A 24,635-nucleotide genomic window follows, 5' to 3' on the forward strand; every position below is an offset into this window, starting at 1 on the left:
CAACTTGTGAATATTCTGATTAATTTTGGAGTTGGTTGTCTTGTACAGAGAGTACCTGTCACCCTAATAAACAGTGTGGTTTAAGTCTTTGGTTTGCATAAATATTTGTTTTGAAAAGCATTTAACTTTAAAGGAGGGAGGCTACCAGACGCTCTTTCATTTCTTTTAATATGACTTTGGTCATTAGCTCAGCTGCTATTTAAATGTTAGCTGTCCTAAAGGAATTTCCCTAGTCTTTGGAAACGGAAGGATGGAACCCAAAACTAATTTTAGTGCATATAATTAGATAAAAGACAATTCTGCCTTGGTAAATTCATTTCAACCATAATAATTAAAAGTGGAATTAAACTATAAACCCTATTAGATTTATTCAGAGTACCAACCCCTTTTTCTTTACAAAAGAGTTACAAAAATACTCAAAACATTCATATTTCCATCCATGTTACTGTTCCATTTTATGTTTTGAAAAATGGAGTTTTTGAATTAAGATTTTTTTTTTACTGAATGTACTATATGTAATTTAAATCATATCCTTCCAGTGGTCAGATTGATACATGATTGCAGAAATGCTAAATGAAGGATATTTTCTCTGAGATGAAAGTGGCTAGTTTTATGCCTTCAGTTCTCAAGTATGTAAAGAATTAGTTTTAGTAAAGACAATTAGGAAAAATAAATACTTACATTATAGATTAGCATTATCCCATTACTTTAAAATAGTAAATTACATCCATACTGTAAGGCTTTGAGAAATTAACTGTTTTATCTTCCATCCTTTTTCTCCTTTTCTAGTACTTTATATTCATCCAGCACAGCATAACCAGTCTCTTTTGCAGTTTTCTTCACTATAGCTTTGATACCAATGTTGTCAATGTTAAATGCTGTCACACCAACATTGATTGCAGAATTCATAGCGTTGTCTGTAGCATGGCCTGCATCATCCCCATACCTTTAAAAAAAAAAAGCGCCATTTGTAGATACGAAAATACATTTTAAACTTTAATACAAGTGAAGTCATCTGTTCATTCAATTTTCCTTATGCACAAACCCTTGCTTCCCACGGCCACATGGTTGTAAATCTGTTTCAGTATGGGGTCTTCACAAGCGTACAGCTACTATGGATTGTACTAATTCACCCCTCTTGAAATCTTCACTCCCAAAGCAAGAGTTTATGCATAGCACAAAGAAAATGAAAGAACCCAGATCAAGTTTGACTAGACTGAGTTTAAATATTTAAACACTGAAAGTAAAAATTGCTAAAATTCATATTATGGCTGCTAATCTGTCACAAGGCTTATTAATTCCATAACTTTCTTTTCAAGTGTCAGAATACCAACTACTGCTCTGTTCTTTTCTCCAGGAGTTAGGTGTAAATGGTATTGGGGGATGAAAAAAATCTGTCTGTCCCCCTACAGGTGTGAATAAAGGAAATGAGATGAATTGGAGACAGAACAATGGGAAGAGAGAGAAGTTCTATAGTTGGGAAGCCTCAGTCAGCAGTGTCCTGGTATCAGAAGATTCTGGCAAGGGGAGGTATTAGTCCAACATACTCAAAACATAAGTCTCAATCCTGGGCTGTGTTCCAGCCTCTTACACTGCTTCTATAGCCTAAGGGGGCAGATAAGCAACCAGATCTCCCCATTTAGGAATTTCTCCAGCAATGTAGGGCCAGCATAACACATCCTTATATTGGACTAGCACAGGGGAATGGCCAGAGCACTCAGCAATCCAGCTGTTCCAAGTTGCCACACAGCCCCTTGGGATGCATTGTAGCCATGCATAAATAAGAGCAGGCCAGAAATAGTCTTGGTGATCCCAGAATCCCAGCAGTGCTAAACCACCTTTGCTCTACCATCTGGGCTGAGCCTCCTGCAAGGTCCAGCTCAGAGTCAGGGCCATAATTTTTTTGTTGCATTAGATAGTCCAGTGTCTGAAAGTTCTCTAGGATTTTTTTTTTTTTTTTTTTTTAAAAGGGTGGAGGTAATGTATTATGTTAGGAGAACCAAAGTCTGGGTCCTTATCTCATACTAGAAGAGCAGCCCTGGCTACTGAGGGCTGAACCAAGTACTGAAACTAAATGAGGAAAAACTCATTTTTATTTAAATATTCTCTGTAGATAGAGTAGCAGCCTTAATCATGATTATGGTGTAATTTGCAGATCAAAGAATTAGTTGACAGCAAAAAGGAGTAAATATTTGCCAGTTTGATTAGTTATTTCCACCCTTGATACACTAAATAAACTTGCTGCAGCATCACTGCAACAGATAGCTACACTGCTTATGGCACATACAGTGGCAGAGTGTATAGTCAATTTAGCTTTCTTCTTAAGTCCTATATACAAGATTTGATAAATTGATTCTTCACCCCAGCTCAAAATCTTATACAGTGCCTCAACTGAGAGGGCTTTTGTTTTTAAAATGTGTCAAGATGCACTCAGATACTAGAATGAAGGACACCTATATAAGAACCTTAGTAGTTAGAGGCCACTTACTTCACTTGCACCCAAACAGAGCTAGTAGTTCTGCAGCTACATTCAAATCCAGAGCACTTGTAGCTTGGTGGAAACCTGATAGTGTTCCTTTAATGTTGTCCATTATGCTGATTTTTACAGTTGTCTTATAGAAGACACAGTTCTGCCACCTAAACCAAAACGAGCTTAAGAAGATCTCTTGCAGGATTTTAAAACATGTTTGGATAGAGCCAAATGCAAGTGATGGGGGGAATCCTCAATTATCAAACACTAAGTTTTAGTTAACTGCAAAATTTAGTTACTTATTGCTTGTCACTCTTAGTGGCTGTTGATAGCTGATCTCCATGTTTCCTATTTTTATATCTAAAATAAAAAAAATGATTTTAAATGGCAGCAGAGTACTAATACAGCTCCTCCAGCCACTTCCTATTAGAAATAAGTATGACAGTCCATTAGGAGCAAGATACCATTAGACAGCTGGATAACAGTGATGCAGTTTTGATTAGTCAGACTGTTCTAAAATGACATATGGAACAAAAAACACAATAAGAGCCCTGATGCGACTGATGATTACTCCCGTCTTTAAGCAGGTTTCTCAGACATGCCCAATCTGTAGATCTGCAAATAGCAATATCTACTAATATTTCAACCAAAGCTCTTGCAGATATTTATAAAATAATTACCTCATCCTACAGGGTGGGGAGTACAGAAAAGCTCAATTAAAATGAAATGATGTCATTGTATCTAGGGTAAAGACTAAGGATTTTCTTTCCATGCCACCTGCAGGCATTCTGCCCAGCCTACCATAAGCCTTAATGCATTTCTTGCAGCTGCCTATAAAAGACCCATCACCAACCTGCTTGCTGTCTACCCAAAATGCATTCCAGGAGTACATTCACAGCCTCCAGTCTGAAATGCACCACCACAGAACCTGGACTTTTCACCAGTGACCTCTACCCTATATTGTTTGTCTGCTTATTGTCTTACCTGCTTCTTTGTGCTCTTCTGATCTTTCTGCATTTACATGTACCACTTTTTACCTGGCTGCTGCTAGATCTGTCACTGACTCCACTGTTACCTAAGTGCCTTTACTGAACCTCCCATTTCTGATCATGCCTAGTGTATTGTTTGCCAGACCACCACCTGCACCCTTTCAATCTATCATCTCCCCATTTGTAATTTTCTCATCTCTTCAGATGCTCTCTACCATCTTCCCATCACCACAGTACCACATGCTCCTAAATCCCCCTATCCTCCTCCCCCAGCTTACTTGTTTCTGGCAACATCTGTATTTATGTCCACCCTAACTTTAAACACTCTGCTCAATATCTGTACTGCTGAGGCCTATGTTTTAAGTTTCCTTCCTTAACTCCCCTTTTATGTCCTCCTTTGCACATACTTCTAGCTGAAACTCCTTCCTTGTACACCAGATTCTCATCTTCATCTGAACTTTTGTTAAACTTTGGTAAACCAAAGCAGTGAAGACTGAACCAGAGTTAGAAGTGATTCAAAGTTAGTATTTTAGCTAGACATGGATTTTTTTTTTTTTTTAAATAAAAATGTTGAAACACCCACCAAAATCTGAATGGGATTTTACCTACATCTCTCAAAGTTGTACTAATTTAGACCACAGAGCTAAAAAAAAAAAAATAAATCCACTAGGGCAGCGTTTTTCAAACTTCGGGTACAGGGTCATGGCATGTCAGGCACTGGGTTGCACTCTGGTCAGCACCACCAACCGGGATGTTAAAAGTGCCTACCTGTTTCAACACCGCGCTGTGCCTCAGAGGCCGGACCCGCTGCTGGCCGTGTCCAGGCAGGGAGGCCATGGGGCTCCATGCACAGTCCCCACCCTGAGCTCTGGCTCCTCATGTTCCTGGCCAATGGGAACAGTGCCTGCGGGCAAGAGTCACGCGAAGCCGCTTGTGCGCCTCTGCCTAGGAGCTGGACCTGCTGCTGGCCACTTCCGGGGCGCAGCATGGTGCATGGTGCCACGACAGGTGGGAAGCCTACCGCTGACCAGGAGCCGCTGGAGGTAAGTCTGTGCCCCAACCCTGAGACCTCCCAAACCTGGAACCCCCATCCCTGACCCCACCCCAGAGCCTGCATCCGCAGCCCAGAGAATTGACCCCAACCCCTGCCCCAGCTCAGAGACCTATCCCACACCCTGAACCCCTCATTCCTGGCCCCACCCCACAACTCTGCACCTGAACCCTCTGCCCCAGTCCTGAGCCGCTCCCACACCCCATACCCCTCATCCCCAGCTCCATTGGGTCACAGGCATCAATTTTCTTCAACTGGATCCCCAGTAAAGTTTGAAAACCACTGCATTAGGGACATTTACTCAGTTACATAATCAGATTTAGGTAGAGGGCATATCTGTCACTGTTCATTTACTGAATACCTAGTGCAAAGAGATTTTATTCTGTATAGTAAGACTTGCTATAATTTTGTAAAAGCTAAAAGTTTGATAAGCAGGCCTGTATGTTGGCCATTGTTCAGACATAATCCTAGTTTATAGTAGGAGACAAACAAGTTACTAAGTAGATAAAAATGTAACTTACTTGTGCTGGACAGTGTGAACAGTCTCGGTTGAAACACTATTAGCAATGCATTTTGCTGCACTTTCCAAACCTTGCCATACTGTTGAAAACCCTGTAAATATAATCAAAAACAGTTTAAGACAAAGCATTGCAAAGTGAAAGAATTATGTAGCTTACAACATGTATTTAGAATTTTTTTTTTTTTTACCTTGAACTCCACTTGCTGCTACCACCATGGCACCATCAAAAGTGGACTTTCCATCTTTGTCTTTCTTAAGTGACTCAGGAACCAATTTGCTCCCATGCTTCTTCACATGTGGGGCTAACTCTTTTCCAATACTGCTTGCTACTGAACACACCCCTTCAACTAACACACAGAAAAAGTTTTCAGACTCAGTCTGAAAGTTCTTGTTAAATGGGGGAGGGGGGGGAAGAGACTGTTTGGTTCACTGAATTAAAAGTTCTATTAAAAAGTCTAAAAAATTATTGCAATTTTATTCCATTCATGAGAATGACAGGCTTCTAAATACATATTTAGGCACCTAAATAGAAGTGGCCTGATTTTCAGAGATGCTGAGCAGCCCCAGCTCCCATTAAAAGAGGAAGGATCTTGCAGTTAAGGCACTGGACTTGAAATCAAGATCTAGGTTAATTTTTTAGTTCTGTCATAGGGCAGGTCTACACTTACCACTTATGTTGATAACTTACATCGCTCAGGGGTTTGAAAAAGCCACTCCTCCTGAGTGACACAAGTTACCCAGATCTAAGCACCAGTGTGGACAGTGCTACGTCGGCAGGAGACGCTCTATCAACATAGCAACCACCTCTTGGAGGTGGAGTAGTTATGCTGCCAGGAGACACTGCAGCTGTGCCAATGGAGCACTTCTAGTGTGGACCAGTCCATAAACTCAATCTGGGGCAAATCTCCGATTCAGTCTCTTATCTATAAATTGGGGATAATCCCTCCTTTCCATTTTCTGCCTTGTTGAAATGGAAAGAAGCTGGTCAGGAGGGCACATATTGTCTCTTACTTTAACTCCTCCATGTGACTCTATAATACCCAACTCACTGGGTCCTAATTGAGATTGGGGCCTATAGGCACTACCATAATAATGCAGATAATAAGAGAATGAAGTCAATAGACACTGGGGCTGCTCAGCACCTCTGAAGACAAAGACATTTCAATAGCAGTGGCCAAGTATGAATTTAGAAGCCTAATTTTAAGCCCCCCCAGGTTTGAAAAAACACTTTCTACAGGTACCTCTGTATTTTGATAATTGTAGAGGTTGAACAGATGAGTTCAGCTAGAACCTTTAAATGCTATCATTAAAAACTAAAATAAAACCAGCTACTTTTGGAACCAAAGGTAACAGTCAGTTTTAGCCATTTAATTCAATATGGAGATTCCAATCTAACATTACGATTGCAGAAATGCATGACAGAGTAATATGCTTGATCTTTGGATTTAGGAAAAAACAAACAACCAACCTTGCTCTCTAAAAGGCCAAATACAGTATGATACTTTGGGGCTAATTCTGATCTCACATTAATGATAACCAGCAGTAACTACGGGATCTGTAAAGGAGGTCAGTTCATTAACTCATCTAGTTACTGCACTTCAGAAACCCAAGCAAACAGGGTGTGTTTACAGTCTGCACATTCAGTGCAACATCTTTTTTCAGATACAGAACATCTTACCCAAAAAACGGCTGACTTTTACAGCTCCTCCAGTAGCTTGTTTTGCTACATGAAACCCCTTTGCTACAGTTGGATTGACTTCCAAAGGTTTCTCTTCTGGTTGAATGTGTTCTCGCAGTTTGGAAGCTCCTTTGTGGATTGCTTTGCCAGTATATTCTGCTCCCTTGACCAAACCCCAACTCAACCAGGATGCTCCTTCAAAACAAAAATAATTAGCTTATGATGTGTAGTATTTACAGACTGGACTTGTGGCAGTATTTTCTCCTCCCTCCTAGTAACATACCTAAAATTGCAAATGGCAGCACCTGACTGAGGAAGTAAAGCTAATATGAATGAATTTCTACAACTCTGTTATCCCCCTAACCACCACATTATCTCCAATGTGTCAGATTTCAGTCATACCTAGCTAACCCTCATCCAAGCCTCAATTTCATATAAAAACTCTGCTCCATCAGGGTTAAGTGTGATAGACAGAGCTGGGCATCATTAGCATTCTGGATACAACGCAATCCATATCTCTTCATTAACCCTCCTGCTAACATCTCCCAGACAAATTTATTCTTCTGTCACTTCATACCTGGAGTACAGAAGCCTTGCAGAATGCTTATTTTTAAAGAAAAAAAATATCAGATGCCCATTTTCTAACAATCATAAAGGACTAAAACAGTTTCATTTCAGTGGCTTGAATCATTCAGGGCTAGATCCACAAAGGGATTTAGGCACTTAAGTCCAACATTTTGATTCTCAGAACCCTTACTCAGATGCCATCTAACCCTGTAGGTATCTAAGTTTCTGCTGATAAAAGTCCTAGGTGCCGACATTTCTGCCGATCATGGGTATGCACAAAGCTGTCCAAACCTTGACACCAGGTACTTAACTCATGGTGGGATCTCAGATTAGGTGTTCCCCACCAATCTTACCTCAGAGAGGGTCTTAGGGCATGCCTACTGGATCAGGCCCTACACAAAACAGAAGAGATGGTGGTGCCCCTCTTATACTGTATATCTGAGTAGTTCGAGCACTCACTCAGGATGTGGGAGACTGAGGTTCAAATCCCCACTCTGCCAGAGAGGAGCAAGGACTTTAACCCAAGTTCCCCTGCTCTCAGGTGTGTGCCCTAACCACGTGGCTATGCGGTAGTCTGAAGCTCTCAGCTTCTGAAGCTGTTCCACTTTGTATAAAATAGATATTCATTGGAGAGAGACAGACAGAGACACTCTACAGCCCAGTGATTAGGGCACTCACCCAGGGAGGTGGAAGACTGTGGTTCAAGTATTTGCTCCAGTTTAGGCAGAGTGGGCACTGAACCTGGGTCTCCCACATCCCAGGCGGGTGCTCTAGCCACCTGGTTATTGGGTGCAAGGAGGGACCAGGTACCACCTTCTCCTCTGTTTTTTGTGAGAAAGGTGCCTAAGCCAGGTCAGTCCTATGTCCGTGAGAAAACTCAAGGCTGTGAATCCTGATTGAAGGGAGGTGCCTTCCTCTGACCCTTATTTAAGTGCCTAACTCCCTTTGACAGGTTTCAGAGTAGCAGCCGTGTTAGTCTGTATCCGCAAAAAGAAAAGGAGTACTTGTGGCACCTTACAGACTAACAAATTTATTTGAGCATAAGCTTTTGTCACTGGTTGGCAAAAGGTTCCCTCCCGCCGCCGCTGCTCTCCTGCCACAAGTCTCTAAGGCGCCACAAGTCCTCCTTTTCTTTTAACTCCCTTTGGTGGTCTTGGCTGAGGTCATACCTCTCTCCTAAATATTTCCTATTGGCTAGTTTAGGTAGCTCCCCCACTCTGTGCTATCTAACTCTCCCCATGCATTCATTGAACAGGAAATCTGGGTGCCTTACTCAAGGCTATGGATTCAGCTAGGTGGCTGGGTGCCTAAAGTCATCTTTGTGGATCTAGTCCCCCTACCCCCAGCCCCCCAAAATGTTCATCAGCAACAATGCCTTTAAATCAAAATATAGTGTTTAAACCCTACTGGCAAGACAATTAAACATAATCCCTGATTCTGGTAGTACCTGACAAGATTCCATGAGCTACTTTCTCACTCCACTCAGGTAACTCTCTTTCTCTCTCTCCTCCTTCAGGCTCTGGTTGGATGCGTACAGTCTGGGCCAGGTTATTCACATCACTTGAAGCTTCCAAAGGCTAAGGGATTAAATATACATTCATGAAAATGAAGTGTTTAGCAAGCTAACAAGTTATCCTATTTAGGGACTTTAGATAGTCCATTAACCATAGTAGTGGAGATCAAGGTATTTAGGTGTTAGTCACTTAAGAGCCAAAGCCTCATTTTCAAAAGTGACTTAGGCTCCTACACCCTGTTGCCCTTTTGAGACTTAGGCATTACAACACTGAGCAGAGCAACATCTAAATATCTTTAAAAACCTGGGATTAAGTTCCTTATTTCTGAGGTAGCAGAGAATGGATGAAAGCGTGTGTGTTACTATGGCACAAACAAGAGATTCAGTGACTTTTTCCACAGCAATTTTGTTTTAGAAACTTCCCTAACAAGCATTTTAGAACAAAAATTGTAGACTTCCTTGGTCTAGTTAGAGTGGAAATTTACTTACAAACAGGAGTGTTTGGTCAATTAACATAGCTGAGAACTCTTGGGGGGGGGGGGGGTGTTAATGCAAGGAAAAAAAAAATACAAGTATGTCCATCTTTCCATTTAATTTTTTTAAGAGGGAAGACAACACTTTACTACTGTTCAGTATGGGAGCTGCAGCCCCAAATCGGTTCTATCTTTGCCCAGAGAGTCCAGCTGCAACAATAGAATACAGCTTTGCTGGGAATTTGCTCTTTTTTTCTCTCCTCCCAAATTTATAAATAAAAGGACATTTATTCACTTCATGTGCTACTGGAGCTTTTACAGACTGGTACAGCCAGGAACACTATGAAGTGGTGCATGATGCTGCCTTCTCTTCAGGCCAAGGGGGGCTGCTTTACCTGCCTTCATCTCTAACATTCTAAAGCTTTTGGATTAGGCCGCAACATTTGTCAATTACTCAGAGGCAGCAGGGGCAACTACCAGACTGGCTACTGTTTTTCATAAAGCAACTTTGTTGCAATTAATATGATTTTATATATAGTATACAATGGACTTTACTTCTAGCTAGAGAGGGCAGAAAAAATTAAGGCGAGTTTTAACAATACTTAAATTCCAACACTAGTACAAGTTGAATACCAGAAGGGTCAAAGTAATCGATATAGCTGAAAAGAGGATTGGTTAAAATTCTGAAAGAAAAAAAAAAAAAAAAGATTTGTCTGGGACCAATGGAAAAGAATGGTTATAATTACCATCCAGGAACAAAAATACAAAACAAAATAATACTAGACAGGAGAATCTGAGGAAGTGTATTTCAATAAATATTTTCAGAAAATAAAGTCAAATGGGGGAATGGAACAGGACTATTACAATATGAGAAAGGTGAACAGAGAGGAATTCCAAAAAACAGATGAGCTCTCTCAGTTTCCTGTTCAACAACCAGAGATACTAAACAACATACTACCAGAAGATAAACACTGCAACATAATCTGTATGATTTGCATGCAGAGATTCACCTCCAGTATTGCTCTACTATTCTGATGTCAGTGTTTTTAGTATATTAGTCACAACTCCAAGAAAATGACCAGTTGTTGTTTGATAACAGTATAGGATCACATTCTCGAGTGCATACACCAATGGTGGGCCGCAGGTTGCCCGCCACTGGGGTACACCGTCTTGCATATACACAATTAAAATACCATTGGTTAGATAAAAACCCTTTACACATACAGCTGGACCCAGATAAGTTATTTTATGGTTTGTATCATCGACTAATTCTCTATGCTGTAAGCTCCTTAAGTGACTCATAATAAAGCAAAAATAGATTGTTTTGCAATGTAGAGTAAAACTCTTGTAATTTTTTGTTAGACATGACATTATATAGAGTTGCTAATTACGTCCTCATCAGTACTGTATAAAAAAAAAGGATTAGCTAAATTGTTAGCATTCGGGAGCCAACAAACAAGGCTCTGTAATGCTTTCCCCCACTCATAAATGACACTAAAAGTTTAAAAGATTCTAGAAATCAACATCTAAATTAGACAAGGCAGTGTGAATGTTTATGTTGGATTTGAGAAAACAGTTTAAAATAGTCTTAAGAAGTTGGCTGCCAACACAGAGGAACTTTAGAGATAAATGCTTTTCTAAAACAAACAAAACAAACATGCTTCAAGTCAAATCTTATTTCAGCATATTGCTGAGAATTCTTGTAATTGAAAAGCAGTGTCTCCTAAATGAAAGAAATAACTTAGAACTTTGTGATAGCTCATAAGTATGATCAGTCATTACAGAAAGCCAAGAAATACAACTCTTCCATGTTTTTATTATAACACTATAATAGTCTCACATGAACTCTCTCAACAAACATTAGGGGACTTGGTTAGAAGAAAGAGGAAGGGAGAAAGTATTTTACAAGGTCAGGGAGTGGGATTTACTGATCATGGACACCAATAAAAACACCGCTGGCAAATACTAAAAATATATGGTATTCACTATATATTGTTGTGTATTAAATCAAGACCAGCAGCTTCTGAAGTATTTAAAGAAAAGGGGGGGTGGGGCCCAAAAAGGTTTTACTTTCCTAGTAAATACTGTACTGATCATTTGCAATTCAAATTGAATTATTGAATCCAAATGTACATATTATTCCAAGAGGATATATCCCTTCATGAATCTGCCTACATCTCAGATCTGTCTCTTGCTGGGTTTCCCTTTTGGTCCTCTGTTCCATGATTTACACCAGGCTTCATGTCCCATTTGTCTCCTTCCCAACCCTTTCCCATGCATTTCTCTATGTTGCTCCCTATGGAAAGAATGCTCTCACAATTTGCCAAGCTACCACACCTACTACTTTCGTGTCACAGAAGTAGTGACTTTCTAATTAAAAAAAATGAAAAGTCAGTGTTTTGTTTCATTTTACCTTTTAAATCATCCTCCCATGTTTTGAATATCATTCTGTTAGATCACAAGTTCTTCAGAACAGGGATTATTTGTCTGTACAGTAACTCCTCACTTAATGTTGTAGTTATGTTCCTGAAAAAATGCGACTTTAAGCGAAATGTTAAGTAAATCTAATTTCCCCATAAGAATTAGTGGGAATCGGGGGAGTTAGGTTCCGCGGAAGTTTTTTTTGCCAGACAAAAGACTATATTTTTTATTTACTACAGTACACAGCAATGATGATTGTGAAGCTTGGTTGAGGTGGTGGAGTCAGAGGGTGGGATATTTCCCAGGGAATGCCTTACTGCTAAATGATGAACTAGCACTTGGCTGAGTCCTCAAAGGTTAACACGTTGTTAATGTAACCTCATACTCTACAAGGCAACAGGAACGGAGGGAGTAGACAGCATGGCAGAGAGAGACGGACACACACACAGTGTGTGAGAGACAAGCATTGCCTCTTTAATTACACTGATCCCACTCTAAGTACACTGCCTTTTTAATTAGATCAACAAGTTGAGACAGCAGCTACTGCCAGCAAGCTCCCTCCATCCTGAACCCTGTCATGTCTCCCCTGCTCTATGGGGATGGGGGGGCAGAGGGACATCCTGACATTAGCATCCTCCCTCCCCCCCCCCCCCCCCAGCAAGCAGGAGGCTCCCGGGAGCAGCTCCAAGGCAGAGGGCAGGATTAGCACATGGCAGTGGGGGGAGGGACACCTGAATTGCCGGGCAGCTGCCGATCCACCCTGGTTCTGAGCCCCCACCAGCTCGCTCCAACGAGCTGCTCTTCCTGCAAGCAGTGGACAAAGCAGGCAGCTGCCAAACAACGCATTGTAAGGGAGCATTGTGCAACTTTAAATGAGAATATTCTCTAACTGATCAGCAAAAAAAAAAAACAAAACAAAACATTAACCAGGACAACGTAAAGTGAGGAGTTACTGTATTGCACCGAGCTAAGCATCTTGTAGGCAGTAAATAATATACAATACTTTCCAGAGCAAAACCAACAATTTGATTAAATATTTTGAGTTTGACATTTGGCAGCTTGTTCTACCAATATTAGAACCTTTATAGAAATACTTGTTGGAAGGCTGACATTTTGAGAAAAATTAAGCTACCGTAAATGGGGTTCTACATAGAACACATTATAATTGAGGGAATCTATTTCCTCTTTCTTAATTGTGATATTTTTAATACGTTAAATCATATTGCTTTAAAATTCCTAAAATATTTCCCCACTCATCCTCTTCCCAAGTAGTCCTTTGCATCCATGCAGGCTGACTCACTATCAGCACTAAACAGGTAATAATCCACAGCAGAACCTTGGGAATTTCCCCCATTTTAAACTCCTTCCACAGCCACTCATTGTTGCCAGCATCCTTCCACCAAATGTTGTTGAGATGGTATTCAGTGCTATCACGTAATCACAAGCAGACTGACTACAGAATGCAGCTGGGATGTTTTCTTAACTAGAAGGAACCCCCTCCCAAGGGGTAAGCTCTGCAGCATTTCAAAGCCCCTTTTAGATTAAGGGGCGAGAGCCAGAATTCACCTTTGCATTTCCCTAGTGGCAGAGCACACCACTACCACAGGCTACCATAGAAGCCCGTTTGACAGTTTTAAACACTATAAAGTTACACTTGTTGCTCAATGACAATTTGCATCTTTTATCATTGGTTTAAAACCACTACCCTAGAATTTACCTGGACTCTGAGGTCAGACATCTGTTTTAACATATCCTCATAATGTTCTCTGTCAGCTGTTGCGAGTTCTGAAGATAATCCTACTCCCTCATGGGATCTTGGCACCTGCATCATCATATCAGGGCAAATTAATAGATTCATGGAATTTTAAGGCCATTAAAGGACCACTACGAACAGCTAGTCTGAACTCCTGCATAACACAGACCACAGAATTTCACCAAGTAATTCCTGTACTGGACAAAATTATTTTTCCTTGCTAAGTCATGCCTCAATCCTGCAGTGCTTTGCATACAGGATCCTGTGCCAACACAGCGCTGCACTGAGGTTAACAGGATTTTATATTGGCCAAAGGGGGCTACCTGCACATAAAACACTGCAGGACTGGGTCCTTCATGACCACTCCTGAGCTTGAGTTTGAGTGGTAAAAGAAGAAGAGCATATCTTTTAGAAAAGCAACCAGTCTTGATTTACAGCTTTTAAGTGACAATGGATTTACCACTTTCTTTGAGAAGCTGTTCCAATGCTTAAATTACCCTCCTTGTTAAGAATTTTCATCTTATTTTGAATTACAATTTTTCTAACTTCAACTTCCAGCCACTGGATCTTGTTATTCCTTTGACTGCTAAGTTAAAGAGTCCTCTAATATCAGAGATCTTTTCCCTGTGTAGGTGCTTGTAGACTGGTCAAATGACCTCTTAACCTTCTCTACAGTAAGCTAAGTAGATTCAGCTCTTTAAAACTCTGTTTAAGCATGCTTTCCAGCTCTCTAATAATTTCTGAAGTTCTACCTGAACTGTCTTTAAATTCTTTTTTAAAAATGTAAACCAAAGTGGACACAGTAGTCAAGCAATGGTCTCACCAGTGCTGTACGCAGAGATATTAGCATCCTTCTACTCAATATTTCCCTGGAGAATCATATTAGCCTTTCTGGGGAATTCACGTTCAGTTGAGTATTTTCCTACAAGTCACTGATTTCCATGATATAGTCCCCCATCCTTAAATACTGCCTACAATAGTTGTTTCTAAAGGTCTGACCTTTGTATTTGGCTGTATTAAAATGCATATTACTCTGCCCAGCTTACATAAGAGCGTGATCTGGATCACTTGGTAAGACCCCAAAGTTATGCCTGTTATGCAGTTACAATTTGTTGTATCTTTTATTGTCTGTTTAAAGCCATTGCCCTAGAATTTACCTGGACTCTGAGGTCAGACATCTGTTTTAACAGATCTTCAAAAAGCTCTCGGTCAGCTGCTGGGAGTTCTGAAGATAGCACTACTCCCACATGGGATCCTGGCACCTGCGACATCAAATCAGGAAACATGTAGACTCCAGTATTACAGCACAGAACAGGAGATTGGTTGCACATAAGAGGATACAGCCAGTCACAAACCTGAAAATGACAAATTAATTTATTTGCAGAAATTAAAGAATCATGCTTTTTCAATAAAGCCCAAAGTAATGTCAATTGAAGGATCTGTACAGATTAGCATCAGACTCCAAAGTTCCCATGTAGCTTTATTTAAAAAGCCTCAAATGATCCTGAAAAGTGTATTGCTGGGATACATCACTCTCAATAGACTGCCACCAAAGTTAAATAAGGAATAAATAAAATTAATTTACTAAGACACAGGAAGCCCAACTTCAGTAGTAGAGGGAGCCTAATACCAAGCAGGTGCTGGATTTACAGTTCCTATGCCATTCTGCTCCACTGAGAGCAGGTTTACATGACAGTGTAAAGAGGCTGCTAATGAGCTGTCTAGAGCTTCCAGTGCTGCTAACACTTGTGGAGCTGAACCAATGGTGGGAATACTTCCCCCTTGTAGACAAGGATAAGAAGATCCAAACAAACACTCTCTCAAAAGGAGACTGAAGTTGGAAACCAGGCTGGAAAAACTAGTACTAAAGGTACGCAAGGAAACAGTGCTGCACTGGCAAGAAGATGAACTAGATAACCTAAAAATGTCTGTTCCATCCCTAGTTTACATAAGAAGGTTGGACATACACCACAAATTCAGAACTGTGCAGCAGTTATCCAAGTAAACCATACTGACATGTTCAGCTAGAAAGTTAAATACTTAAGTCCATTTTTAACTGACCCTTTATACACGGATGCAATTAATGGCAATAGATCATTCAGTAGGTCAAATTTATCTGAGGAAAGGGAAAACAAATTCTATAAGATCAAAAAAGTGTTAAAAGCCAACCCATTCCAAAAAAGCAGTCCATTGAAACATTTGGTGTTCTGGAACTCTCAGACAGACACAAGAGCTATTTCTTCACAGACACAACAGTATATTTTAGTGACATCTATGCCCACAATAAATGTAGCTAGTGAAGGAGTAGTTCTCTGTACAGGTTCTTTCACAGGAACACAAGAGAAGCAGGTTTTGGCTCAGAAGTGCAAGAGCCAAAATGCCTCAGATTACAAAGTTCTAGCCCATATACAAAAATTGGTAACAGACACAACGTATTCTAAAGTTAAACAACACTCCAACTGTTACCTGAAGAAACGCTGGCAGACGATTCTGGGCCATTGCACCATCAGTGTCCAAGAACTTCACAATGCGCAGGTATCCAGGATATGAAGGAGCACTAACCTGCCCATCAGGAGTCACAAAGAATATCTGTACTCCTTGGCGAATCAGGATCAATTCATCTGCATCTACTCCTAGACTTTCAAGGGGAGGCGGCTGAGTACATTTTGTGTAGTAGTCCTCTCCAACTGACGAAAACTCCCCAGAGTCTGTACCATAAGATACAGTATAGTGTCCATCAGTAGCTTGAGGAGTATATGCAGGAGGAGCTTCATGTGGTAGAGGGAGAGCTTTTGGAGATGAAGGACTCATTGCTGGATGTTGCCCTTTGCTTGTAGTTGCAACATTTTCATTTGCTGCAGGAGGCCCAGATGGTGGAATCAGAGAATTAGGTGCAGGGGGCCTTGCTGGCTTTTCATTAGTGGGAATCACTGGGTATAACTTGGGCACCTCTAGAGGCACATTCATTGTGGTGGCATTAGTTTGCCTAGCAAGAGTATTTTGTTCTAGAATATTCAGTCGAGTTCTAACATTTTGTAAAGTCTCTTGCATCTTTTGCTGCATTTGTCTGGCAGAGTCCCACTGGGATCCTGTACATTCAGGACCTTGTGATGGAATACTAACTCCTCTAAGCAAGTGGTCAAGTCCTTGCTTGTAGTAGTTCCTTGCTTCTTCCTTTTGACCCAATTCATCTGTATTCAGGCCTTTATTGACAAACATAAAGGCTTTCTTGAACTCTTCTTTAATAGCTTTAATGTTTTCATCTTCTAGAATAGCAGGATCCTGTTCTTGTTCCATTACTGCAAATTGGAACATAGTGTTAGCATGACTAAGTGTAGGCATACCTTCCTGATCCTTATAGGCATGCAGTAAGAACTGTTTGCAGTCAATTAAGAGACACTTCTTATAAGATAAAACTTGTTTTGGTTCAAGCCAGTATAATAAATTTCACAAGAGCACTCTAAGTCGTCTTAGCTCCAAAGTATCTATGCATGGTGCAAAGTTTGATCTGTTCTATTACACATTTCTGGTTAACCTTTGGATTAGAAAATAAGATTCCAGCTCATTAAGGACTCTCACCCTGTATTAATCAGATCTGATTAATCCAAAATGAGGAGCTTACAGCACAAAGGTGTTTACTTCTTAAAGAGAGAAAAGCTGCTGGAAGGGTTTATGTTCCAGAATATTGTATAATGACTGAAGTGTAATTCCAGTAGATATATATGCACAGACCCTCCATTACTAAAATTTTGTGATGGTTCCCTATCTTCATTTAGGTCAACTCAGCACTTCTTGATAAGTGCAGAAAGATACAAAAACAATGAAGTGCAACTCAAAACAGAATGCAACACTATATATTGCAGCTATTGTTCAAAATGTGTTTTCTAAAACTATAGTTTCATTTCTCTTGCTGATAGGTTTAGTATACAGACAAATATGGTTTTATTTTATAACAGAAGTTTTTACATGTCCAATTCTCATATAACATTCTGGACAAGATCAATTTGTTCATTTTGTACTTCACATTAAAATGTTTTTGTTTATACTGTAACTAGACCCTCAGTTCTTACACTAATCAACAGTTTAAGGTAGTTAATGTGGGACTTTGCACGGTGCTGCGCACCCTCGTCATCTAGGGAACTCAAAGATTTGGAGGGTTCTGATGGGTTTCAGTTCCTGCAATTGTAAATAGTCTATGTCAATTATTACTTGTCTAAAAATTAAGCACCAGGAGAGAGCACAAACTCCAGATACTACATTTGGGCGTCTTAAAAAGCCTTAACAGAAGCAACAAGCAGGAGGAGTTTTTTTAAATTAAAAATTTGGATTTTTATTTAAAAATTCATTTTAAGTAAAGTATTTATTTTAAAGACAAGCTTATTTAAAATTAAATTGGAATTGACAGCAACTTACATGAAGGCGTACACTCACTCTACTTTATTAAATACTTTAAAGACATAAAAAATTATGAGCTGAATTAATGAGCCCTCCTCATAAAGTTTAGTAAGTTAAAGACTATTTTTAAGTAGAACAGATCAGGGAAGAACATTTAACTTTTGAGGTCAAGCTTTATAAATATGGCACTAAAAGTCATCTATTTCATTTTCATTCTTTATAATGGAGGAAAAATTGGTCTTTACCTTTTTCCAAATGACAGTCTTTCAGTCTCTGTTGTACTTTTGGGTTAATTACTTTTATTTTCAGTTTTGCAGACTATTCATCAGAGTGTAGCCTCTCCTGTAAATTTCAACAATTAGAGATTAAATGAAACTACCAGATTTTTCCCCAACCAATACTTAAAAATGCTGTTTTTGTGCTTCAGCTGAATTTGGATGGAAAATGGAATTCAATTAGACACAAATCATGAATAAAAAGTTCATTATCTAGTAAATAAGAAATAACAGATGCACCATCTTAATATAATGAAAAAATATAGAAATAAGAATCTAAATTAAGCTATATAATTGCTTAAATAAATGTATATAGTTGTAGTTAACAAATATAGTCATTCTTTGTGTTATCTTTGAAGCCAAGACCTTAGTAAGATTCAAAAAAGTTTTAGCCTATTCTATGACTGAGAACATCCAGTATTATATTAGAGAGGACATTAGACACAATTACATTAGGCAGATAGTTAATAAGGGATTTAAACCCTCATATTTCAAGGTATAAACCAATCACTAACTGATGGGCTAGAAAAATTTTCTTCCTATGGGCAGGTTAAAGTTTAACGGTCCATTGTACGATTTCTTTCAGCTTCCTCTAAGCATCTAATACTAGACACTGTCAGGGATTGGACTGATGGGTGTGGTAATTCTTATGATTCTATAAATACAGACCTTAAGGCTTCCGACATAATTGACACCTGACGGTTTACAAACTGACTCATGCCTAAATAATTTATTTACACCACCTCCCTCCCAACCCATACATTGCACCCAAGCAACATGATGACTAATACACCCCTTTGTGTCCTACTACTCCTGTTCTCCAGGCTTTTCCCATGCTGTACCATTATCTGGAATTCTCTCCTGACCCCAATGGGCCATAGCTCCACCCTTTCCTCCCAATTTCTCCTCAAAATATACTATTTCTAGGAGGCTTTTAAATCCTAGTCCATTTGGGATTTCATAGATATTTAGGTCAGAAGGGACCATTATGATCATCTAGTCTGACCTCCTGCACAACACAGGCCACAGAATTTCACCCACCACTCCTGCAAAAAACCTCTCACCTATGTCTGTGCTACTGAAGTCCTCAAATCGTGGTTTAAAGACTTCAAGGAGCAGAGAATCCTCCAGCAAGTGACCCGAGCCCCATGCTACAGAGGAAGGCGAAAAACCTCCAGGGCCTCTTCCAATCTGCCCTGGAGAAAAAATTCCTTCCTGACCCCAAATATGGTGATCAGCTAAACCCTGAGCATATGGCCAAGATTCACCAGCCAGATACTACAGAAAATTCTTTCCTGGGTAACTCAGATCCCACCCCATCTAATATCCCATCACAGGCCATTGGGCTTATTTCCTTAAAAAGGGGGAAAAAAATTAAAAAGCCATAGAACCAATAATGATATGACTCACTTCACTTGCACTGCCTTTAGTAGGACCCACCCCCCCACCGCCTCCGCCTACGAGTTGTCTACTTAGAAAGTAAACTATGAGTCCAATATAAAAAATTGCCATCAAATTTGGCGGTCATCATGGAAAAAAAAGAAGAGTTACAGAACAATCATCATTAATATTCTCTCTTTCATTAGCAGCAAGTCTGACAGATAGATAGGAACCACTCCCACTCCAAACTGCAAAGCACAGATTAAACAAAAACAAAAACACCACCCAAAACAAAATGATTTTCAAAATCAAACCATTCTGAGAAACACTCTCATTCTAGATTAACTATGAAGCGGTAGCTCATTTTAGTTAATTTACTGTATTTCAGTGAAATACTCTATTCAATCAGTGTCAGTTTGATGTTTTTCAGGGCTATATTTAACACAGCTTACACAGACCCTAGATTTCTAATCATCTCTATGATTCAATGCAACCCACTACTAATATTCCCCCAACACTTACATGAGGTAGATCAATTTTACTATTCCCATTATTACTAAAGCAGTAGTGGATACAGTCAAGTTTTCAGAAGTGTTCACTAATTTTTGGGTACCCGGCTTTGGATAACTTGTCTTTCTGCAGTCTCAAGGAATCACAGTCTCCTGTGGGGACACTTAGGAGAAGGGTCTGGTAAAGTCACTTAAGCCAAAACAAGGGATCAGTATTAGAGGGGAATTTAAGACTTGTGCTGTGTAAGTAAAACTGCAAGATTGTTTCCTTATTCTGGTATAAATTTCCAAATCATACAGGTACTTTTAAACATGTCAGTTGTATTTACAGACCTTTTGGGAATGGGTGAAAAAGCTAAAAAATGAACCTGTGTGAACAAACAGAAACTGCAGAACTTCAAAGTTACTTTAAATTTTCCTGTACGCTGGGGCTTCTTTATCTATAATCTGGTTTTATTAACTTTTTGTTCTGCGTTTCAAGTCAATAAAAATGTTGGCAATGTCAGTTAATAAAGTGACTTGCAGATTTGTTCTGTGGTGCCTGGGATACAGAAATGCGAACTGAGAACACCCCCTTGTAGACTCAGGTACCAGTTTGTCGTCCTGGTGTTTACAAAATAGGTGACCACCGCCACAAGCCTCTGGCTGGGTCTTCCACTTCCAAGGATCATCCGTGTGTACTGGGGCTGGCAGGAGGCGTGACAAGCCGGCAGGAGGGAGCTGGTCCGTGACCACAATGGCACCTAGGGGCTCCCAACTCCAGCCTCACAAATGTGTGTGTGGGGGGGGGGGGGGAGAGGGGTGACCCCCAGCTCCACTGGGGTCTCAGCTAGAAACCATCTCCCACAAACAAATGCCGGGTCAGCCCAGGGATGAGCCCCACAGCTGACAGAGAACGACACGGGGTGGGGGGAGCTGACACCCCACCAGCCCCACAACACAAGGGAGTCCCCCTAGCCAGACACGGGGGGGGGGCAGGGCCCCTTCACCCCGCTCCCACCCGCAGGCGGGCTCGCCCCTGGCCCAGCTGAACCCAGGCCCGCCCGAACCCGGCACTCACGGAACTGGAGCCGCCCGCCAGCAACCTGCTCCCTCTACGCCACTGTCTCCGCGATCCCAGCTGCCCTGCGAACCACGTCACCGCCTGTCAGCTGCTCCCGTCCCTCACGCGGAGGCTTTTGGGCGCCTGAGCAGGGCGCGCCCTCTGCAGGCGCTGCGCCCCCCAGCCCGGAGCGAGGCTGCACCGTCGCGGCGCGGGCCCGGGCGGTCACGAGCGTGGTCGCCATCGGGGTCTGGCAGGCGAGCCCGGGCTGCGGCGTGCATATGTTATCGTCTGGCACGACATCACAATGCTCTGTGACATCACTGCGTCACAACCGCAGGGCATGGTGTTCCTGCTGCAATGACATCACAGGACAACCAGATGTCGTCACAAGAGGAGACGACAGCGTTGTGTGGTGACGTAGCCGTGTGGTACTGAGACGTTATTGGAGGTTCTGTTGAAAGGCTGGGAGGGATTGTTGGGGTTCACATGTTGAATCTGTGCAAGGAAGTGATACACAAGCGTAGCCTTGTTTGTGGTTATATCTGATACTTCACACGCCCCCACTTGTGATTGTGAAACTTCCTGTGAAATTTTCTGTGCTAGGTAACTAAGCAGTTATCAACTTCAGTGAATTTTGTTCAAGGGGACAAATTTCAGCCATCATTAGGGTGACCAGATGTCCTGATTTTATAGGGACAGTCCCAATTTTTTGGTTTTTTTCTTATATAGGCTCCTATTACCCACACACTTCCCCCCCTCCCCCCCGTCCCAATTTTTCACATTTGCTGTCTGGTCACCCTAGCCATCATCTCCTCAGATCAGGGTAGTTGAACACTGTGACACAGAACAGTCAGAGAGGTCATCCTGCTGTGTCAAACATCAGTCTTAGCACAACACAAGGGCACTGTGTCAGAATAGTGCCATACAAGAAATCTTCATGGCACTACAACATAATGTGGTGATTGTGACACTATGGGGGATATTGTAATACTTGCTTATAGAAATCACAGGGATTTATTGGAATAATTCCAGCACCACAGGCAAGACTTTCCCCAATCAGATAACAGCACTAAGATAAAGATAGTACACCATCTATTGGTGGAGGGCTGTCTACATGATCATTACAATTTGTCTCTTGTCAACTTATGAATTCCATTTAGATTTGTAAATGCCATGTATTTCAACTTCCATTTTTAATATAATCTTTAGTGTGGCTTTGTGCATTCATTCTGTAGCAGGAACTTTATAGCTAGTGGACAGACTATGTCAGAAGCTGTGTCAGACCAGTCAAGACCAGAACACTGAATGGTTCTACCCCTGTGGGATAATAGGTTTTCTACCATCAGGGCCATTGATTTTGAACAATTCTCTGCACAAAAGCTCAGGGTAGGTTAGAGCTTGGAAATTCCACAGTGGAAGTGCAGGGAAAAGAAAGGTGTCAGAATCTGTTTTTAAAATAGAAATGCTTTCTATGCCAAGGAAGGCTATTTAATTTCCAGAAGCAGGATGGGTAGGCCAAGAAGGCCAGAAGGGTTGTATGGCCTACATGAATTGGACTAACTCAAGACTCACAGAAGTAGTGAAAACAGAGAGGAATTGCATTCAGCAGTATGTTGTTTTCCCAAGATCTGTAGCTCTCTAGTGGTTTTTAAGAGCTAAGTGTGTGTATTTAAGAAATTCCTATGCTAATCCTGTGGTTCCTTGTTTTACTGCCATCTTGTCCCTGAATGGGTTAAACTAGAAGCCCAAAGCTCACACAGCCAGGTGTACTCCAGATGAACATGTCTAATCAAATGGTGGCTCAGAAGGGCAGGGGTACTGGTTCTGAGGTCTAGGTCGCAGGCATCAGACACATGAGAGCACCTGAAAGACCCAGAGCTAGGAACAGTGATCAGTCATTATCCAGATACAGGGAGCTAAGAAGCATGTGGGATTCAGCAGTTGGATCCTGTCACAACAGACAAGTGTCCATCCAGGGAGCAGGACTGGGCCAGACTGTGACAAAGATATTTTGCAGTGTGTCCTATGCCCCCAAAAATTGTCTCAGGACTCATGAACATTTCACAAATCCCACTTGTGGAGCTGTTAAAAATTAGACAATCTTGGAGATACCAGGCTAGGTAGCAACCCTAACCCTAAAACCCTATAAAGTGAAGTCAATATTTTGCATTGGACAATTTCACTATAAACAAAGTATTGCTGATCTTGGGAGTTCACAAATTAATCTTTAGACTCCACAACAATTATGAGATTGGCTTAAAATCATGATATTTTTAAAATGTCTCAATTCTTTTTTAGTCTGTCTAGAAATGTGTTCAACTATTTTGGGGAGGGAAAATTCTACCTCAGCCGTACACAAAATGCACACAGAGGAATGGGGGTTTTCAGTGCTCCTGTTTCCTGGCAGATGGAAGAGCCACATTCTCCCCGACACCCTTCCATGCTCATGAGGCACGTATGGGCACTGTCAAGCCGCTCCTCAGCTTTCAGCACAGCAATATTACCTGCCAACCCTGATCACTGTTTTTTGCTTCTTCCCTGGACCCTGTTTCCTGATCTTCTCTCTAAGCACTGCCCCTTGCGCTGATAACCATTGCCCTGTAACCTCCCTGAGTGCCCCACTGTACTAATTTCAGAGTGTACTAATGAGACTTGTCCTCCTTTTCCCCTGCCATCTAGGGCCTTGACACCTCACTGATCTCCCCATTTCCACTGCCTCTCTGCCTCATGGACACTGGCCTCCTCCCTCTGCCCTTGTGGACACTTTCACCCTCTCCTCTGTACTTCTTTACACTTAGCCAGATTTGGGTGGATTTTCAAGGGAATAACAGAAAGCACATTCCTGGTATAACAATGACCCCTCTACTGAATGTCAAACACCTGCTTTAAAGCCTGGAGGTGCCAGAGTTTCTCAGTGAATCAGCTGTACAAAATTTTTAATATGAACAAACAGAATCTCCCACATTCTTGTTTTCAGAAACAGTTGAACCATTTTTGCTGAAACTTAAAAAAACAAAAACAAAACAAATCCTGTGACGGACACCCAGTGTAGGAAAGTTTATCCCAAATGGTTTAAGTTTGGCAAAGTTATAAGCAACTGAAAACAGTCTTATCATAGAAAGTATTAGGGAGCCTTAAATTGTGTGTGTGTGTGTGTGTGTGAGAGAGAGAGAGAGAGAGAGAGAGTAGTTAATATGTAGAAAGTTTGCCATCTAGTGGCAGATAAGAATAAATATATACTCTGAGCCAGAAGCAGAAAAGATAGGCCAAGTCTTGTCATGTTTAAGTGGTTAGGTACTGGCCCACTTTTCTCCTTGGTGTCTGATCAGTGCTAAGAGGCTGCCTGTGGAGAGTTTCCAAGAAAGGCTGATAATGGAGGAACTAGGGTTGGCTAATTGAGAGTCCTCAACACTTTCCTGGAGCTCACCACCTTGTAAAAACATTCCCAAAGTAATCTGTTTTTATCAATCATCATCACCACCACCACTTCCAGTTACACAATTTACCATGATCCTCAACTTTAATTATTTCAATCCATTTTTACTTGTGTTTTATTGAGAAAGTTGTTTTTCCCCCAACTCTCTCATGAGTTTTTA

At 41.0% G+C, this 24,635-nt stretch overlaps 1 protein-coding gene across 4 annotated transcripts; it reads right to left on the reverse strand.

Annotated features, from left to right (window-relative positions):
* Nucleotides 1-19: 19 nt before the first annotated feature.
* Nucleotides 20-21,302, reverse strand: SPART (spartin). Of its 4 annotated transcripts, XM_074959670.1 has the most exons (11): nucleotides 21,055-21,302; nucleotides 18,076-18,172; nucleotides 15,902-16,734; nucleotides 14,593-14,790; nucleotides 13,400-13,504; nucleotides 8,723-8,852; nucleotides 6,709-6,903; nucleotides 5,219-5,377; nucleotides 5,032-5,122; nucleotides 2,770-2,830; nucleotides 806-946 (listed from the first exon to the last, which is right to left on the reverse strand). In XM_074959670.1, exons 3-10 carry the CDS (start codon nucleotides 16,730-16,732, stop codon nucleotides 2,770-2,772), a joined length of 1,770 nt encoding a protein of 589 aa, XP_074815771.1. In that variant the 5' UTR covers nucleotides 16,733-16,734; nucleotides 18,076-18,172; nucleotides 21,055-21,302; the 3' UTR covers nucleotides 806-946. The 4 variants fall into 4 exon arrangements, with proteins under 4 accessions (XP_074815760.1, XP_074815766.1, XP_074815754.1 ...); XM_074959659.1 differs by lacking the exon at nucleotides 2,770-2,830 and having other exon boundaries at nucleotides 20-946; nucleotides 21,055-21,295; XM_074959665.1 differs by lacking the exons at nucleotides 2,770-2,830; nucleotides 13,400-13,504 and having other exon boundaries at nucleotides 20-946; nucleotides 21,055-21,291.
* Between the last annotated feature and the right edge of the window lie 3,333 nt (nucleotides 21,303-24,635).

Source organism: Natator depressus, chromosome 1, assembly GCF_965152275.1.
Source record: "Natator depressus isolate rNatDep1 chromosome 1, rNatDep2.hap1, whole genome shotgun sequence".
In the NCBI taxonomy this organism is placed as follows: domain Eukaryota; kingdom Metazoa; phylum Chordata; order Testudines; family Cheloniidae; genus Natator; species Natator depressus.

Excerpts from the sequence above, each read along its gene's own strand:
- SPART (XM_074959653.1), bottom strand. The coding sequence starts at position 16,777 with ATGCCTACACTTAGTCATGCTAACACTATGTTCCAATTTGCAGTAATG. Across the intron at positions 14,791-15,901 it reads GTCTGCCAGCGTTTCTTCAG|GTTTGTGACTGGCTGTATCC; the intron begins GTAACAGTTGGA and ends TGTCATTTTCAG. Across the intron at positions 6,904-8,722 it reads AGCTCATGGAATCTTGTCAG|GAGCATCCTGGTTGAGTTGG; the intron begins GTACTACCAGAA and ends TTTGTTTTGAAG.